This window comes from Mesoplodon densirostris, chromosome 17 (genome assembly GCF_025265405.1).
Source record: "Mesoplodon densirostris isolate mMesDen1 chromosome 17, mMesDen1 primary haplotype, whole genome shotgun sequence".
Taxonomy (NCBI): Eukaryota; Metazoa; Chordata; class Mammalia; order Artiodactyla; family Ziphiidae; genus Mesoplodon; species Mesoplodon densirostris.
The window spans coordinates 23,441,394-23,461,559 of record NC_082677.1 but is presented as its reverse complement, the minus strand read 5'-3'; the positions used below and the strand labels follow the sequence as shown (position 1 = coordinate 23,461,559).

Sequence of the window (20,166 nt, the reverse complement as noted above, 5' to 3'; positions counted from 1 at the left end):
GTCCAGGCACAGAGCTGGAGAGCATCAGAGACGCCTGCTGCACAGTCTCTTGCCAGACAGCCTATTGTGGTCCGGACGAACTATAATCAATCTGTTTTCCAGTAACACCTGTATCGCCACTGAAGCAGCAATCTTCCTCCCACTGCTGGCGGAAATTCCTTCAGCTACAGTTTTGCAGGATTATTATTATTACAACTTAGCAATGACATAACATTTTCTATCTGTAGTGTGTATTATAGTCTGCGCATTAGCTATGATTAGGGAGAGCTCACCAGAAGCATAATGCAGGGTCTATTTCCATCTTTGTGTGAGGCCAGTGGAATAAGGGTAATTTGGAGAGTGCAGGTAAGCTGGATCTTGTTATTATAATGGCTTAAATGCGAGTCTGCGGGCACAACCGGCAGCAGGTGACTCAGGAAAAGAAAATCCTCTGTCGCCCTGTCCACAGAGCTCCTCTTAAGGAAGCGGTCTGCACCGGTGGCCGTCACCGTGCGGTGCCTCTGGGCCACTGACGCTGCTGAGAATTCACCTCATTCATGCCTTACCGCTTTTCTACTGATGTTATTATATCTAATACCTCCCCCAACTCTCCCATTGTCCTTGGAGGAAAGTAAGTGAAGGAAAGAGGCGTGCTCGCTTCTTCCAACAGCAGGGTGTCTGCCATTTAAAAGGCTGAAGGATGCTCTGCTGGGTGAGGGATGCCCTGAGAGTCCTCAGGGAAGCACAGCTGCAGTGAGTCCCGCAAACCTCGGCTTGGAGCCTGCTCTAGGAGAGCACACCCGCCTGACCGCGGGGGCTCCACGCCCAGCGATGGGGAAAACGATACAGGTATGGACGTGGGGAGGCCGCTTCCCTGCTCTCCCCACCACGAGCCGTGGTGGTCAGACCGAGGAAGACGCTGGGAAAGGAAAGCTGGGGGTGGGTGAGGCTCCTTTCTGAAGAAGGCCGGGCGGGGCTGGGCCTTGAAGTCAGGCTCACACTGTGAAAAGCTGCAAGGGGTGGCGTGGGGCCGTCCCACTGTGAGGACCGCTTTCCCAAAGAACCCTGCCGACTCCAGAAGGAGCCAGTGCCCAGGAGACTGGGCAAGATGGGTGCACGGAGGAGGGGAGGCTGGGTTGCTAAGGGCCCGACGTCTCGGGTCCCGGCAGCAGACACATGGAGAAGGGCACTTCCCCCCAACTCTCTCTCTTTTTTTTTTTTTTTGGCTTAGCCTTCAGTTTTCTTTTTCACTTGCAATCCCTATTTCGATTTCCAAGATGCAGGTACAGTTTTTTCTAACTCTCTGAAAGCTGTAGAGAGTCTTTTTTAGGGCCATCAGACTTAGACCAGGATGCATCACAGAATGACATGGGTCTTCAGATACAGTGCCCCCTCCCTGGCCATGTTCCCCCCTCACAGACAGCACACCTCCCTGGGGGACCGTGCCTGAGCTCCACCCTCAATAGTGGTTGGTCTCATCCAAAGAGAGTAGCTTTAAACAGCAACTCTTCCCCCGAAGGCATTACTCCTCTCATTTCTCCTCTGGCTGCAATGCCAGGGCCCGGCCGACACCTTTCTCTCCTCCCAACTGGCAGATTTCCTTCCCTTTTAACAAATGGTCCAATTTTCTTCAAAGAAACTTCCCCTCAAGGAGTGATGTTTTTCTACTCCTTCTAAACCCCTACACACACACACACACACACACACACACACACACACACACACTTTCTCTCTCTCTTTCTCTAACAGCTGGTTTCTACTACATAAAACATATCCCTCTGAAATGTGCAGTGGAGGTCAGCCCACACCTGAAGTGTGTTCTCAGTCCCTAGGCATTGCCCTTTGCAAGGAAGAGTGACATTTCCCACAAAGCTTTTCTTTTAAGACACCAAATACTTGGGATAACAAAGATGAGTTGAATAGAAAGGCTTTCTCTTCCCTTGGGTTTTGTGCTGCACACAAACTCTATCCAGTCCACGGAGTGGGAACCAAGGCTGGTGGGAAGTGGTGGGCCGTGAATTCCCCTCCCTACCAGCCTCCTCACCAATGCTGAGACTGGTTTATTTAAGCCCACATGTTTGTGCCTGGCATCAGGGAAAAAGATTCCCATCCTCTCTAGATACATAACCAAGGTAGAATGACACTGGTATGAAAAAGTAACTGGTGTCTCCAGGCCAGCAGTCCTCGAAGTGTGTTCCACACACCGCCTCCATCTGTCTCACCATGGTATCTCATATGTGAGAATTCCTAGACCCATTCCAGACCCTCTGAATCTGAGTTTCTGAAATGGGGGCCTGAGGTGGTACATTCCAGCAAGTTTCTGGAGCAACGCTAATGCATACCGAAGTTTTGGAACCTCTTCACTAGCCTTTAGAGACCAGATCCCCACTTCTTCATAACTTTTTTCCAGGCTTGTGTTTCTTTCATTATTTTTTGACACCTGCTTTCTCTCAGCCTTTTCTAATGGCTTCTCTGTTATAGAAAGCACCTACTCTTCTCCAGTTTTTACCATCCAACACAGCCTTCCTGGGTTCCCTGCCATCTGCCTTGCCTTCTCACATTTCATTCATCTACCTCCCTGCTCCTCTCTGAATGCTGGTTACTGCCTTTCCCGTGATGATACTGTGACTGAATGCCTTCCTAAATCCTCCAGGCAGTGTCTCCAAGACACATTTTTTCTGACCTACTAGGTTGTGTATTACTTTTCTTTGCAGCCATATTTCTGGAGAAAGCACGGCTGCAGCAGGTTTGTGGCCTGCACCCAGGACAGGCTGAGCTATACCTCCGTGCTCTGTGGGAACTAATCACTCTTGACCAAGGGCCCTTGGATCAGCCTCTCAGTGGAGGAGAGGAAGCCCTTCCTGCGCGCACACTCTCCCAGACCAGTCGCTAGGTCCTCTGAGGCTTTTCTCTCTGGCAAATGCCCAGGCATCCCTGCTTCTCTCTCTCACCACTGATGGATGAGAAAACAGTCCTTGGCTATTCTCCAGCATCAGAGAAAAGCAGGGACGCTGTCTTTCTGCATCCAGGCTACTTTAATTTTTCCTTTCCTCCCAGCTAGTCTTTTTTCCAATTAACCAAAGGATACTTGGATGCATCTCACACAGATATGATGAGGGGGGTTCTCCACCCGTGTCACACACGCCATATTTAAATGAATAAACTACCTCCCTTTCATTTCTTCTTTCTTTGGTCCTTTAACATTGCCCATGTCACTCACGTCCTCTCCACTCATCATTTTTATCTTCTACTTCATTTTAATTTTCTTCTTGTTCTCATATTTTGTTACCTTACCTCTACTTTTTTTTTTTTTTTCTTCTTTCCCACCTATAATTGACAGCCATCAATCTTCATGTCGCACGCCAGGGGTTTCCAATCTTCTGTGCATGAGACTCGTCTGAGGAGCATTTTAGTAACACAGATGCCTGGGCATTAACCCGCAGGCATTGGTGTTTGTTGTATAAAGCTTCCCAGGTCTTTCCTGTGTGCAGCCAGGGCTGGGAACTGCTCATTTTACCTTTGTTACTGCTTAGCAGTTTCCATTCCCCACATTGTCACAGTACCATTTGCAAAATGCCATGGAAACCCTTAATCGGTTATTTCTTACAACCTCAAGGAAATCCTCTTAGGATGAGCCTTACGTTACTGCTAAGAAAGCTGAGGCTTAGGGAAGGGACATCATTTGCCAAGCCACGCTGGAAACAAAACGAAGATCCCTCAAGGGGCCTCTGACCTCATCTGCTTCAAAGTTATTTCTGCACTCTGTTTGGTGACTCTAAAATCTCTCTTCCAGGGACACCGATTCTCACTCATGTAGGCCACTTTCTCAGAGCTTTTCTAGGGGTTTGACCATCTCTCTTCAAAAGAGCGTCAAGGTGAGCTCGGCATTTCTCAGTCAGGCCCAGAAAATGGGAAGGCAACTTGGAAGAAGTCTCTCAAAAACTTATTTTCAGAACCCTTGATTTCTTCTCCACTTGGATGGCTCCAGCTCACATTTGTCAACTGGACACCTCTTCTCATTACTTGTTCCTATCCCCAGAGCCTGAGTGCGACAAAATCCTGCTTCGACAAACTCAGAGTCCTTGGGCAGGAAAAAGTGCATGCATTTTATAAACTGTCTGGATGGCTAAATTATAGCAATTTTTCTCTGGGCGAGAGTTGTTCGGGTATTAAAACTCGCTATATATTGACTACGATCATCTTTCTCACATCCCCATAAAAAAAGCAGTTTTTGCCTTGTTCATTAAAATGATTTGCTTTTGGTTTCTGAAGAGTACGCTTTTCCAGGTAGCAATGTCTTATTCTTGCGACTCCTTAGAATCCCTCTGCAAGTGCTGAAGCCCCAGTTCAGCGCTATTAATCAGATGCTAAATGCTTTAAAACAGTTCTACCCCCTTTTTCTAATTGAGGAATAGTGCTGTCTGGGCAAGTTTAGGAGGTGACCTTGATTGAATTAAAGAGGTTGGGGATGGAACAGACTTCAAATTCATATTCAGTGATTTTAAAGAAATGACTTCCCTCCAATTAAGCAGGAATTAGCATGAAATATTTTGTTTCTGAAAGGTGAAAAGAATTCCTCTGAGAAAGCAGCTCTCTCGTTACTAGCTTTTTCTTGAACGTGGAGGAGAAGGCACCATGGATGGTTTTATATCAAGTGCTTTGTTAACATGGTGCTGATGACCCAGCATCGATTACAATATTCCTTAGGAGCCTAAATGTTATATAGCTGGGGCAAAAGGTCCAATTTAAGTTTTGATCTCTATTTCAAAAGCCCAAGGACTTAACAACTTTCTATTACTAAAAAAAAAAAAAAAAAAAAGCCCAAGGACTTAACAACTTTCGATTACTAAAAAAAAAAAAAAAAAAAAAAAAGCTATACTTTCCATCTGCAATCATTTCAATGTGGTTCCAGGAAAAAAGGTTTCAAATGTTAACCTCACTTATTTCTTTGTTGTTTCCCCCTTTAGCTCCATCCTTCACCTTGCCAAGTCCCCCACCTTTTAATGACCTGAAAGAACGTGCCCTTCGTCCTGCTCTAAAGAGTAACATGGAGCGTCTCTCTATATAATCACGGAAGCAGGATTCCACAGAGGAGTGAGGAGGGACAAGACATACGTGGTAGTGCAGGGACTCTCGGGGGTACGTGAGGAGCAGCGGTCCTGGGAGGATGCCGGCCGGGCCGTTCTGTATCCCACGGGTCTACTCTTGTCAACCTCAGAGAGTTGTGCAGACACAGATTATACATAGGAGGGAGGCGGGGGGCGGGGGGTTGCAGACAGAGAAGGGGCTTTAAAGCCATACACCAGGTATGAGACTTGGGGCAATTTAGTTAACTTCCATTAGACCTCAGGGTCCTCATCTGAAAAACGTGGTCAGTACTGTGAAGATCAAATAGGTAATTTTTTTTGGTCTAAGCTGAAAAAAATATCCTTCAACAGATTAAAAAAAAAAAGTTCTTCCTGGTTTTCATTTCTTATCCATTCATTTAATGAATTCTTGTCTACCTACTGTGTACAATGCAACATGCTGGTCATTCAGGGAGGAAAAGATCCCGAGCTAGTCTTGAAGGAGCATATTGGGTAGAAGGTCCTCCATCTCAGCATGTGTTCACCTTTATTTGCTTAAAACAAACAAAACCTTCTACAGGGTTGGTAAGAGTTCAGATGAACAGATGCACACAACTTCTCTCAGATACCTCAGCTCTCACAGCTCTGCATGTTAGAGTTTATCTGCTAGTTTTGGCTCTGACTTCTGAGGGCAAGAGCTTTATGGACCCATGATCCAGTGCCATTCCAGGAAAAGGAGAACTCTGGTGAGCTACTAGGATCTTTCAGAGCAGATAAACACCACTCTCAGATCAAAGACTAAGTCTCAAGTAGTCTTACAAGACTTTGCTATTTTTCCCCCCTTAATATGGCACTGCAAGACAAATGATATCACGGTCCCATACAGGTCATAAGTAAGAATTCACTAAATATTTGTTTTCATTTTATCATTGCTTTGTATTATGGCATTGCTTAAGACAACTTCATGGAAGCAAAGAGCTAAGGATAGAGAAATGGATGGCTTTACGACGTTCGGATTATATAAACTATATGAGAAAAGTCTAGTATGGCAGGTGGAGACATTCTTAATCAACTGACTAGTAAGTCACTAAAAGAAGAATTAAATCTCTTATCCTACTTCCAAGAGATTTGCCAAATATGTGTTATCACTTAAGTTTTACCTGAACACTTGTAATTACAAAAAAAATATATCCCCAATACAAACTTGCAGACATTATTCAGCATTCCAGATGATTATTGTTTGGGGGTAAAAACACCATTTTTCTCATTAATTTTGAACATGGGGTAAGAAGGGAGAGGACACATTACTTCTAAGATCTCTTCCCGATCAAAACTTCCCTGAGTCTGTGCATCTCAGTAACACTGATATTATTGTAGGTGCTCTCCCTCAAACTTTTATTTTTAAGATTGATTGAGGGGTAGATCTCATAAAGAAAAGCCTCAGGAACAAGGAAGGACAGAGAGCGCTTCAGTAAGTCTTGAAATTAGATGGAGAGTCAATGAATGATTTTCAGGTAGGCTCTCCCAGGCCCTGGGGATGCAGGGGAAACATGGAATGAGATGGGAAATCAAAGAACTAATATTGTAGCTCAGATCATTGCAGATCCATCATCACATCTGTGCTTGTGTTTAGAGAAGTAGTTTTATTTTTCTCTTTACCTTTTTGGAGAGTCAGGGAATGGAAGACTTGGGCTGTGACAGTGTGTCCAGTTTACCAAAGGAATACATGACATGGCATGATTCCTTCCCGATGTACTTTGCCTTTTCAAAGCAGTTCTTCTTCTTGCCCAAAGCCATAGAGCTGGTTGTTTTTGAGGAAATAAATATCATTCAGCTAGAAAAGGGACTGTGCCAATTTCCTGAATATTTTTAAAAGCTGGCATTTCTGTTGGAATGAGCTAGAAAACAGTTTGCTGGATGCACTGCCTATGTTGAAGCCAATCTCTTTCTAGTCAGTAGAAAAATCCAGAAAGTAATGGGAAGACTAAGCAAAAGCCCCAGTCAGCCTGATCTGGATGAACATTTTAAGGTAATAAACATCTCCAGCCTACCTTTGTTTCCAAATGGCGTCATGGTGCCATGCACATAGCAGGCATTCAAAATCCTTGGTTGATTTTACTGACTCTTACGATGCCACTTACGGCATTTGAGGGATATTTTATTCTGGAGCTTTTTTTCCCCACATTTAGTGGTGCCATAGAAAGGTCATTAACGTGGAAAGAAGGAAATTAGTACTGAGTTCTAGTACTAATACCTAGTATTAGTACTAGCTCTAGTTCTAGTACCTTCCACTTACTATCTTGGGCAAATAACATTAAGTGCTCAACATGGGACTGCACATTCCTGTTTGTGAAGAAAGGAGATGGTTATGCAAGGTGCTTTCTAAGGGTCTCTTCATATCTGAAGAGACTCATGGTTGCCAGTCTCCTTGTGGGTAAGAATTCAACATGTCTGCCTGGATCAGAACTTGAATTATTTCTTGGATCCTTAATTAAATAGTTATGCAAATATGATCATATTTGGAATAGGAAACTGCAAGACGATGTGGTCTAGGAAGGTAAAATATTATGGAAAATTAAAGGTGATTATTCCCCAATTTGAAGCCAAAGAGGGCAATTCAATAAACTTCTATCATCTGATACCAGTTACTATTCATGACTACTTTCTACTTTCCCGTGATTAAAAATGGCCCGGTAGTATTCCTCAATCAATACAAATTTCACCACAGATTCTCCTGGGTAATTTTTATATTAATATTTACTGTAGTCCAATTATTTAAATAATACATGTATGTGCTGTAGAAATTTTTGAGATGCGAAAGTAAGAAATAAGATCACTGGTAATCACACCATCTAGAAATAGTCACTCTGAATATTTTGACCTATCTCCTTACAGATTTCCCCCTAACATATAAATTGTGAATACAACACATACACAAACACACAATTGGAATGATCTGTACATTGATTTGTAACTGCTTTTTTTTAATCACTTAGCAATATACAGAGAACCTTCTCTCATGCCATTATATAGTTTTCTAAAACATGGTTGTTTTCAAGGCTGCTTATGGATATATGATTAATTAACCAATACCCTAGTGTTAGATATTTACATATTCCTAAGGTAATTCTGATCACTGAAAATCTGGGTAACTGCATCAAGCGGCAATGACCCATGCAGGAAGTGGAATGCAGAGGTCTCTGGGACAAAGCAGCTCTAGAAGTTATCAGTACAATAGGCTCATTAAAGAACCTGCAACACCCGCCCTGAAGCACTACGATGAATGGACTCTGTTTTGCAACTTTTGCTCCAGAAATTTGTCTCCCTACTTCTCTGCTGGTAATGGGGAGTCTCAAATAAAATGTCCCTTCTCTAGCCCCTTCCCAGAAAGCTTCCCACACTGTGTCCTGGAGCTGGGGAGAAGGTCTGCTGAGCACTCTTTGGGATCAAGGACATGCATGCCAGTAAAAGAGAGTCGTCTCTAAGCCATTTAGACATGGGAGCGCTCACTATAATAATAATTTTTTTTTTTTTTTGCGGTACGCGGGCCTCTCACTGTTGTGGCCTCTCCCGTTGTGGAGCACAGGCTCTGGACGCACAGGCTCAGTGGCCATGGCTCACGGGCCCAGCTGCTCCGCGGCATGTGGGATCTTCCCAGACCAGGACACGAACCCGTGTCCCCTGCATCGGCAGGCGGACTCTCAACCACTGCGCCACCAGGGAAGCCCTATAATAATAATTTTTAAAATTGCTATAAACTTCCACGTCCAGCACTTCTAAGTATCATAAATGGAAGGTGGAATTTCTAAGAAAGGGGGGAAATAACTACTGCTACTTCTGTCAATTACTTTTTCCATTAGTTATGGGGCATTTAACTGAGTGTGGCTCACTGGAATTCAATTGGATATCTGCCCTCACTTTCTGTATTCCTTCAGTAGATCTTCAGGCCTTGGATTAATGAAGCTTATGGGCAACAGTGTTAGGAGTCAAGGTACAATAACTTTATGTCGCCAATTGTGTCTTGATGAACGATGCAGTATAAAGGCACAGGAGAATTAGGACAATGGTGTTCATAAACAGTACATCAGGGCCAAGAAGCTGGTAGCAGCATAGGTTTAATATAGTCTGGTATCGATTCTTTTGGCCAATGTCCCACTTTAACAGTGTTAAAGTCACACTTTAAGATTTCAGATGGAGAGGTAGAGAAGAAAATCAATACATACTACCTTTCCACTACTAACCAGCTACGTATCTATAGTTCTCTGCCACACTCACATTTAAGGGACCTAAAAGATGCTTTGGGGAGGGCTGGCCCAATTTTCAGGCTTTAATGACCTCAGGTATCTACTCTGACCACCTCAAAGATTACAGCTTGAAGTCCTAAAGGTTCACGGGAAGGAGCCCATGATCCAGAAAGGATACACATGCATTTGCTCTATATTTTCTATTTCATTAATATATAAAAAAAGCTTTAAAAAACCCCACTTGTTATACAAAAAGGTCTGACTAAAAACATAATCATGTATATATTAAAAAAATACACACAAAAATGCTTATATAGTTAGGCTGTGAAGAAGAAAACGAATCAGAAACTAAAGAGTCTTTTGTAGTGTTATAACTAACAGTTTTATCTTTTATTATCCTTAATCATTAGACTTTCCAAAATGAATAGGTATTTTTTATATAAAAATAGATTTCATTATCAAAAAGTCACATGGTGCTGGAGGGCAATGAGCCGATCTACTAAAAGTGTTTTCTATAAGCGCCAGCTAGAATCATAGGTGAGCACTTAAAAAATTACGTCAGTGTTGAAAAGGATAATCCTCATTTGGTAATCAGAAATTCCGACTCATTAGTTACCAACTAAGAGGAAAAACTAGGAATAAATGCCATGAAAGAATTCTTTTGTACATTTAGGAAAGAGAAAGAAGAGAGTTACAAACTTACCCAGATTCTGTCATCTAAACTCCCTCGAAAATATTCTGCTTTTTTCCAGAAGGTGTGCAAACCCCACTTAAATTCCAACAACAGTGTGTTAATTTTGCTCAGATGCAAGCTGAAAACATATTTTAACATCCTGTCAGAATGAGATACTAAGAGTGTTGATGAAATGACACTAAAATAAATGTAAATTTAGATTGCTGTTATAAGTGGCTGCCTGGCTCTGCGAGGATGTTAGGTTGCTATAGTATTTTCCATAGCAACTTTGCACCTTATTACATAAATATTCCCTCAGTGTCCTCAGAGCCTGCTAAGAAAACAGGATTAAATCTACTCCCCTATGGAATGATCCTGCATCAAAACTTATCAGAATGAAATGCCCCGAAAACATAATAAACTGCAACCTAGATCATGGTGCTCCTGGCAGTGGAAAGGCATCACAGCGCCGCAGGCTGGGCACGGGCGGCTGTGCCGTGACCTTGTGCTGCCCACTGGCCATTTGTCTCCATTCCTCCTGGGTCAAGGTCTCCGCACTTCTCCCTTTCTGAACATTGGCTGGTAAGTTCCTCACTTTTCTCCTCTGCCTGCTAACTACCCATCAGCCCAGGAGCCCTTCGCCACACTCCAGGGGCTCCGGTCACCAAGCCAGAAGCCAGGGCTTGACAGAGCCAGAGTCCTCTCTGCAAGGTGGCTGAGCTGGGAGCATGTGCTGGGCTGTCACACAGAAAACTACTCAGAGAACCCAGCCGGCTCCAAGCTAGTACTGACCAGGCGTGAACTGATGGAGACCCTCAACCAGGGCTCGCCTGGGTTTTCTGGAGGCGCCGCTCGGCTGAGTGGCTGGAGCATTAGGGAAAAATCTGTGGTCTCCGAGACACAACACAATTTCAGCAACCCAAATCGATTGGACACGAAACACACGATTATGGAAAATTTGTGCATATATGAGAGCGATACTGGGAATACGGCACTGTGGCGGGCTACAGAAAAATAAGATTATAAGGGGGCTCCGCTTAAAGACAGTTTAGCCTCCAAATGTGAATTTACAGAACAGATCAGCACGGTCTGGTTGGACAGGAGTGCTGCCGTGACAAAGGAATCCTGCTGCATGGGGTCGCTGTAACAGCATCTGCCTCTTACATTTAAAAGGTAAAGAAATGATTTCTACACTGTTCAGAAACATATCCATTATGAAATGGGAACTGTAACTGCACATGAAATCAAGGAACTGAAAAACCTACCCCAAATAAACAATGATTTGATTTCCTTCGGCAAGATTAGCAAGATTAAAAAAAAATAATAAATAAAGGGCAGAAACAGAGAAAAAAAGCCTTGTCTCCTTGCAAATGAAGCTCTATTTCAAGAGATTAGGAATGAAGCAGGCTGCTCAGCCCACCTCGGAAGACTGATTTCATCATCTTTAAGCCATATAAGTTTTAAGTCATCACACCTCCTTGTATGGCCCTTGGGTTCCCAGAAGACATTCTGTCATGGTTGGAAATAAAACGCTCGTCTTTACCTTGGCGGTGACTGACGGACACACGTCACTGTTCTACTTCTCCTTCAGACGCTCGTCACGTGTGAAAACAGAAGGTCTACAAACAGCCTATCCTTCTCACCACTGGTGCTCCTGGCTTTGGGGGTCCGCTGGGCAGGGAGCACAGTCCCAGGCATGGGAGACTGAGCCATCTCACTTCGCACGTCTGAAGGCCCTTGTCCCTCTGCCCGGTTCTGAGCGACCCCAGAGTAAGCCTGCTAGGATCACACTCAATGTTTCCTAAAAGGAAGCTTCTACCAGCTGCTTGATAGTGACATGGCTCCCGTCAGGCCCCCATCAGTCGGTTGCAGGACCCCGAACTGGAATCCAGTAGCCCTTCCCTTCTGTGCTCAGGCTGGTGCTGGGGGCTGCAGCGAACCTCTTCTTGGACTCGTGCCTAATGGTAATCTGTCTGTTGGGCATTCTTATGCCTTTCAAAAGCACTTCCATATAGGAAATAAACTGAATCAGAAAAATGAAGGCAGTCCTGGTGTTCAAAGAGATCAGGGGATAGCCCGAGACAGCCTTATTATTAATTTTTTTAACCTAAGACTTCCAGCTATCTATGAAACTGTTTAGACAGACTGAATACTGCTGATTCCAAGTGAACTTAATTATGAGTCCCTAATTTGACTCAGTTGGCTGAAAGAGCTGGAAAATCTTTGACTTCTTACTGGAGTTAAAAAAAAAAAAGTCCGTACCTATTTTGTGGTGAGTTTCCATGGAAACTTGACAACCCAGGAAACATTCTTCATAATTAAAAGAGTATTTGCTCCTATAAGGAGCTCAGAGTTTAAATAAGGTATAATTAAAACCCAAGAGCATTTGTGCATATGGAATGGTTTAAGGGTCGTCTATTAAGCAAGGGCTGTTTTAGATTTACTCTCTTCTAAAATCTGTGTTCAATGTACAATGTATACTCACCAAATATTGGGTTAGGGACATACACTGGAGAGTGATGTTCATTCCGCTTTATCTTGAATTTAAATTAACAGCTTAAAATATATTTGGCATCAGGCACTGTATTTCTATTAACTTGAAATGTTTATTTATCTCTTTAAAAGTATCTCACACCTCAGAGTGCAGGGTAGGCTGTGTCTAGCTCTCTCCATACCCCCTGTGTCCACAGTGTCTTGAACACAAGAAGATGCTTGACAAGTGTTTGTCAATCATTAGAATGATGCTGAGTTTCAATTCTCTGGTCCATAGTCTCTTCAGCATGTGGCACTGAATTCTGGGTGTGCAAAAGTTCTGAACGTTGTGGAGAAAGGAACCATTCTTGTCTGAACACGCTTCTTAATGCCTGCCATTTCAGTTTAGCCAGAGCAAGTGTTCTCAGGGCTACCATCTTCTGATCAACTTATGCGATGGAACCATCAAAAACAGGGACCAGAGGAAGGGGATTATGTAACTGAAGTCAACCAACTTTTACTGAGCACTTACTTGGTGAAGGGCCCAGGACTAGGTGTTGGGGGATGACTAAGATGAGAAGCACAGTTACAGTCACTGAGTTACTTGTTACGTGCTCCACACTAAGTACTGTTGGAAGGGCTTCATATGCACCGACTCACTGAACTCACAATACTGACACTAATCAGGTTCTGCCAGGGAAGCCTTACCATCTAGGACAGACTTCTCTTCTCCCTTCCTTCCTGTGCAACTCCTGGCCCTCCCCCACTGCCAACCTGGAGGGAGGGAGAAAGGAGAAAGGGTGAGGGGAAGGAGAGAGGGAGAATAGAGGTGAGGGGAGAGAGAGAAGGAGAAGGAGGAATTGATCTGGCTTTTAAAGTTTGGCTTGATTGCAGCAGGAGACAGACTATATGCAACAATACATTTGAATTTTTATCAAAAATTATCTTCGCAGACTTTGGAGCAGGATGCCGATTTTCTTGAATGAATGCTTCGATAGATCTGTCTTGATTTTCAAATGTATTAGCAAAACTCATTTTCATTTTTATCAGCATCTTAGTTTGGCTCCAGCAAACTCCTTTTTCCCCTTTAAGAGTCACCGGCTGAGCAGCAGTGACTGGCCCGCCGCCCAGAGGGATGTGGAAGTGACAGCCGGTCTGGCGGAACTCTGGCCAAAGACACACTGTAAATTACTATACGTGGTAAACAGCAAAAGTACAAGGAAGTATACTTCATAATCAGAAAAGCAGAGATGCCCTGAAAAACTTTGATTAAAAAAAAATAATTGAACCCAAGGTATCATACAAGTCCTCACATAATAAACCTTGCTTTTTCTGAAAACCAAAGTCAATTCTCTCCACCTCCCCCTCAGAAATGCAATAAAACCTGCGCAGGTTTTTGTTCTAGGAGGAAGATGGAGGGCAGGGCAGGCCGGAGGCTCCTGGGAGGGAGGGTATTATCCCCTGGGATTTCCAAGAATTCCTGGGTCGGCTGCTGCCCGTGAGACAAGGTCTCACTGTTTTGGCAGAAAAGGAGGGGGCAGGGATTCCTTAAAGGATGGAGAAGTTCACTTCTATTTCAGGTCTGGCAATTCCCCTGCCCGTTCAGTAGAGCGCTCTGTTTTCAGAGGACTGCTTGGAGGTGACTAGACTAACACATGCAAATTTGTACCTAAAAAAAACGAGTGGCCTGTCACCTAAGGAGATGCCGCTGGAAGGCCTGTTTCCCTCAGGCTGCAGGGCCTCAGTCCCCCGCTTTCAGCAGTTCACATGATCTTGTCTGAAGCTTGGTCAAAAGACAAGATGGGATTCTTGCTGTTAGGCTGCGCCCCCCGAACATGCACGGCTGAAAGAACCACCACCACCTACCTGCCTTTTGGCAGGATCTTGAGGGCCCAGCGGAATAAGGAAGGTCAGTTGCTTTCCCTTCCCTCCAATCAGTCTTGCGCTTTCCTCATAAACCACACACCGCATTCTCCGGGTCCGTCTCATTTCCAAAAGCACAAAAAAGACTTTGAACTCCTCAGGGCCTGGCATTTGAACCCCGGTTCTTTCATCTCTGCCCTTGGCCTGGTGTGGAACATGCACTGTATTGTGTTCATTAATTCTGCTGACCAAGGAACGAGCCTGGAGAAAGTTGTGCAAGTTCAAGTCCTACTTCAGGCTCTTATCAGATGCCTGGGAGGAAAACCACAGAGGTCTGGGAAGAAGGCTCTTCAGTCGAACTTCCAGGGAGGACCCCTGTAGTCCCCACTGAGAGGAGAGGTCCTTGGTATCCCTGCAGATTCTTCTGGAGCACAGATCAGGGGCCAATCCTGCAGGTATATGCTTGCTGCCATGGTCTGTAAGATCTCCTCTGTGGCTTATTACTATTCTTGAGTCATTGTTATTCTTGTCTTATCCCAAGCAGGCTATGAAATTATACATAATTCTTACTTGAGAAATTGACAGGCTGTTTAAAAAGAAATGCCACTCCTCCCAAAGTAAGGGAAAAAAAGCCACAGGTTCAAATCAGAATTCCTGACTGATTCCATTCTTTTTTTCTACACCTACCTTATAAAGATGTTAAGGATCCGGGTTTTGTGTAAACTTGCCCCTCATCTAGCCAAAGACACACTATAAATTACTATACGTGGTAAACAGCAAAAGTACAAGGAAGTATTCTTCATAATCAGAAAAGCAGAGATGTCCTGAAAAACTCTGATTAAAAAAATGATGGAAGCTTTTTTTGAGGAAAAAAGTTATTTATTTACTTATTGGAAGAGCTCATTGAATTTACGAAAAATCACACCCAAAACTCACTTTCTTCTTCTGATATATGAAGGTCTGCAGAATAGAAATGCTGCGTGGAAGGTGGTTTCCTCAAATAAACAAATCCAAACCCAATAAATGAGCAGTCCTGAGAAATCTGATATCAGTTTAATAAGAGACATACATTGACACATAAACGCTCGGTTCATTTTTCAGACAAAGGATATATGGCTTCAAAAAATAGTGGTGGTGCCTGCTTTCATGCTAAGCTTCTAAAAGATTCAAATGAACGGAATTTGAGAATGAAAGGGAAATTTTCTAAGGCAGTGGTTCTCAAACTTTAGCCTGCATCAGGATTCCGCCGAAGGCTTTAAATCACAGATTCTGAAACTCACATCTCCCCTCCCCCATCCTCTCGAGTCTGATTTAGTAGGTCTCGCTCGAGTAGCACCCGAGAATTTACATTATGAATAAGTTCCTAGGTGATGCTAACATTGCTGGACTGGGGACCATGCTTTTAAGAACCACTGTTCTAGGGAAATGAAACTCCCCTCTGTATACGTCTGGATGTAGGAGCTTTTTCTTGTGATCATCTTATGCTTCTGGCATTCTCTTCTAAAGCCCTGGAAAAACAGAGCATTCTGACCACTATTTATTTATTTATTGAAGTAGAGTTGATTTACAGTGCTGTGCCAATCTCTGCTGTACAGCAAAGTGACTCAGTTATACACATGCAGACATTCTTTTTTATATATATCCTTTTCCATTATGGTTTATCCCAAGAGACCGGACATAGTTCCCTGTGTTATACACTAGGACCTTGTTGTTTATCCATTCTAAATGCAATAGTTTGCATCTATAAACCCCAAACGCCTAGTCCATCCCTCCCCCTCCTCTCCTCCTGCTTGGCAACCACAGGTCTGATCTCTACATCTGGGAGTCTGTTTCTGTTTTGTAGATAGGTTCAATTGTGCCATATTTTAGATTCCACATATAAGTGATATCATATGGTATTTGTCTTTCTCTTTGTCACTTACTTCACTTAGTATGATAATCTCTAGTTGCATCCATATTGCTGCAAATGGTATTATTTTGTTCTTTTTTATGGCTGAGTAGTATTCCATTGTATACATGTACCACATCTTCTTTATCCATTCATCTGTCAATGGACATTTAGGTTGTTTCCAGGAGGCATAACTCTCCCAGACTTCAGACAATACTACAAAGCTACAGTAATCAAAACAGTGTGGTATTGGTACAAAAACAAACGTACAGATCAGTGGAACAGTATAGAGAGCCCAGAAACAAACCCACACACCTACAGTCAATTAATCTTTGACAAAGGACATAAGAATATAAAATGGGAAAAGACAGTCTCTTCAGCAAGTGGTGCTGGGAAGGTTAGACAGCTGCATGTAAATCAATGAAGTTAGAACACACCCTCACACCATACACAAAAATAAAACTCAAAATGGCTTAAAGACTTAAATATAAGACATGACACTATAAAACTGCTAGGAGAGAACACAGGCAAAACATTTTCTGACATAAATCGTACCAATGTTTTCTTAGCTCAGTCTCCCAAAGCAATAGAAATAAAAATGAAGATAAACAAGTAGGACCTAATCAAACTTACAAGCTTTTGCACAGCAAAGGAAACCATAAAAAAAAAAATGAAAAGACAACCTATGGAATGGGAGAAAATATTTGCAAATGATGCGACTGACAAGGGCTTAATCTCCAAAATATACAAATAGCTCATACAACTCAACAATAATAAAAACAAACAACCCAATTGAAAAATGAGCAGAAGACCTTAATAGACATTTCTCCAAAGAAGAAATACAGACGGCCAGTAGGCACATGAAAAGATGCTCAACATCACTAATTATTAGAGAGATGCACATCAAAACTATAATGAGGTACCACCTCACAAGGGTCAGGATGGCCATCATCAATAAATCTACAAATAACAAATGCTAGAGAGGATGTGGAGAAAAGGGAACCCTCCTACACTGTTGGTGGGAACGTAAGTCGGTGCAGCCACTATGGAAAACAGTATGGAGGTTCCTCAGAAAACTAAAAATGGAATTACCATATGATCCTGCAATCCCACTCTTGGGCATATATCCAGACAAAACTATAATTCAAAGAGAAACATGCATCCCTATGTTCATAGCAGCACTATTCAAAACAGCCAAGATGTGGAACCGACCGGTCAACCTAACTGACCGCTTTGTAATCTTGATGACTTGACCATTTTGGAATCTTGATTTTGGCTTCTACTAACCAAACTAGCAAAGATCCTCTGTTCCTGGTCACCCAAAAAGGCCTGGGAGAGGTGAGTGTTTTATTCCCTTTTTGGCAAAGGTGGCGACTGTGGTTGTTCCCAGGCCCTTTAGGAAACACTCCTCCCCTCAGACAAGCAGTCTCCCTTGGTGCCTCCTACGTTTGAGTGAGCACTTCTCCTGCTTGCTTTTACAACATCAAGGGAATTACATACAATTTGAGAAGAGAGTTTTAAATCAGCATCTCAGATGAGGCAGAGAATATCAATCAAGGTTCTCTTTAAGCTTCTCTCCTTTTTATAAATCAAGGATTGATGCCCCTTTCTTGGTACCAAATGGGACCATCCCTTTGATTACAGGTTAGGAACTAAAATTTATTGGAAAGCAGTCTAATTCTCCCACACATTGCTTCAGAGGCTAGAAAGCTTCTTTAGGGATTCAACATTTCCCATGTAAGAAGTACACTGATTGAAACCAAATTTTATCTGTATTTCAGCATCAGAGGTGGCTGCCACATTCTGGAAAAGGATTTTTAGGGGAACAGGCAAATATCCCCGAAAATAAGTGTGGCCCCAGACCCACATACAGAGAAACAACTGGAACAATTTAAATCATTACGTTCCCAAGAAGGAATTTCAAGTTCTATTAATACAAGGCAGAGTCAGTCAAAGATGAAAGTTTAGTTTAACTCAAATAAAAGTGAGCTATGTGGCCATTTCTCAATCTTTATGCCCCATCTAAGATTAGGAAGATCACTAAGGTATCTCGCAGGGATGTGGCAGTTATCCACGTTACCTGATTCATCGACTCTCATTTTTTTAGTAGGGCTGTCACAGTTCTCATCATCCGACATTTCCATCTCTTCTTCTCGGCGGATGCCCATAAGCTGCTCACTCTGAGCGTTCCGGAGCTCCTGGAAGCAGAGGACCCACGGGCGTCAGAGTCAGCTACACATGACACACCTTTCCCAATGGTCTCTCCATGTGTTATGACTGACATAGGAATGTCTTCACCTCCCAAACACTGCCCCGCCTAATCTAGAGTGAAGTTCTGAGGGGTCTGGGGTGTGGACCAATCGAGGGATTCGGTATCAGACTTGGGAGAAATTCCTGATCACCAATGGTGAGTCAAGGGCTCTTCAGCAAGTTATTTAATCTCTGAATTTCCTCATTTGTAAAAAGGGGGGCAATAACGTCCAACTGGTAGGGCTGTCGTGAGGCTCCCATAGAAATGCCTGTTACCAGAACTGGAACGTAGGGGTGGCTAGGAATGTGAGCAAGAGAATTTTTTAAAAGGCCGGTCTACCACTGACCCACTGTGTCACTTTAGGGATGTTTCTTCATCTTTCTTAGTGTCAATTCACTCACTGAGATAGTGTGACAAGGAGAGTTTTGAGGATAAAAAAGTTAATGCATGTGAGACACTTAGCATCATGTGAGAGACTTGGTTCATTAAGTTGAAAACGTTGACCACTATTATTATTCATGCAAAATAGTGTCCCTGCATGGATGTGCCCATGTGTGATCACATACAACACACACATACATACACACACACACACATTCACATATCCAAATGGTGAAATTCAAATGATGTCGGAAGACAAAATGAAAACAGATGCCTTCTTTGTTGGTGTTTTACATTATCATGTGGGGTTTATTGTTTATGTTGTAATGGTTGTTTTAGCATCCCTTTAAGATCTAAGGATCATTTCTTTCTCCACTTCCTAGAAAAGTGACTGCAATCAAGGCATTTAACTTCCTGAGCCTTTGTCTATTCACACAAAAATGGGGCAGTGGTAATACAAGGCTGTTTGACTGCAAGACTGTATGTGAAAACTCACTGTAAAAAGTAAAGAATTACACAATAAATTGTTTACTGCTGTGCTTAAAAATCAGGACACTAATTGCTTACATTAAATAATTATATTATTATTTTGGATCAAGCTGTAAATTATATATTTGCAAATCCTTATCCATTGTGTTCTTTTATATGTTCTGTCCTCAAAAAACACACAAAAAAAGTGGGGTGGGGTGGAAAGAGCTGCACTGTTGTTTTTCTCCCCATTTATATTAGAGTCTCTAAAAAAATGTCAAACAGTTAAAATAATTTCACTTTATAATAAATCTATGAATAAGAATAAAACTAAATTACAACACCTAATGTATTAATGGCATGACTTTAAACACAGTTTAAAGCGCTCATTCGATGGATGGATGTGTCTATATCATTCTGTTATACGTGCTCTCAACTCTCTTCTCTCCTTAGCACACAGATTTTAACTGTAGCACGATGGGAAGGGAATTCTGTATTGCTAACCACATTGGCATGGTCAGCTCTGAACCCTGGGAACCACAAGTGCACAGACAAAGACAGGGAAGTCACCAAAGACAGGGAAAGGGGGAGGGCAGAAGGCAAGGTCCCTGGGACAGGGCCACCCATCACAGGGCAGTCCTGAGAGGCACCAGGATGACAGGCAGTGTCCCCTCACTTGACCATGCCACCCTGTAGAAAGAGGTGCCAATTCCGCCTTAAGTAACACCATCGGGTCTTGGAGGCGGATGTCACATGTGATTAGTGGGGAAGTTTTTAGGTTGTGGACAACTAATCTTTCTACTGACAAAGAGCCCAGTTCCCGAGGAGGTGGCCTGAAAATACTTGGAGCAAAGAAACTTCAGGTGGAAAGAAAACACAAG

At 43.0% G+C, this 20,166-nt stretch overlaps 1 protein-coding gene across 7 annotated transcripts in view; it reads right to left on the bottom strand.

Annotated features, from left to right (window-relative positions):
• The window catches only part of ENOX1 (ecto-NOX disulfide-thiol exchanger 1), a 320,291-nt gene that overhangs the window by 116,989 nt on the left and 183,136 nt on the right, over positions 1–20,166 (bottom strand). For all 7 annotated transcript variants that reach the window (XM_060080023.1, XM_060080025.1, XM_060080027.1 and 4 more), the window contains one exon: positions 18,266–18,383. In XM_060080023.1, coding sequence (XP_059936006.1) covers positions 18,266–18,383 — 118 coding nt within the window. The remainder of the gene's footprint in view (positions 1–18,265; positions 18,384–20,166) is intronic.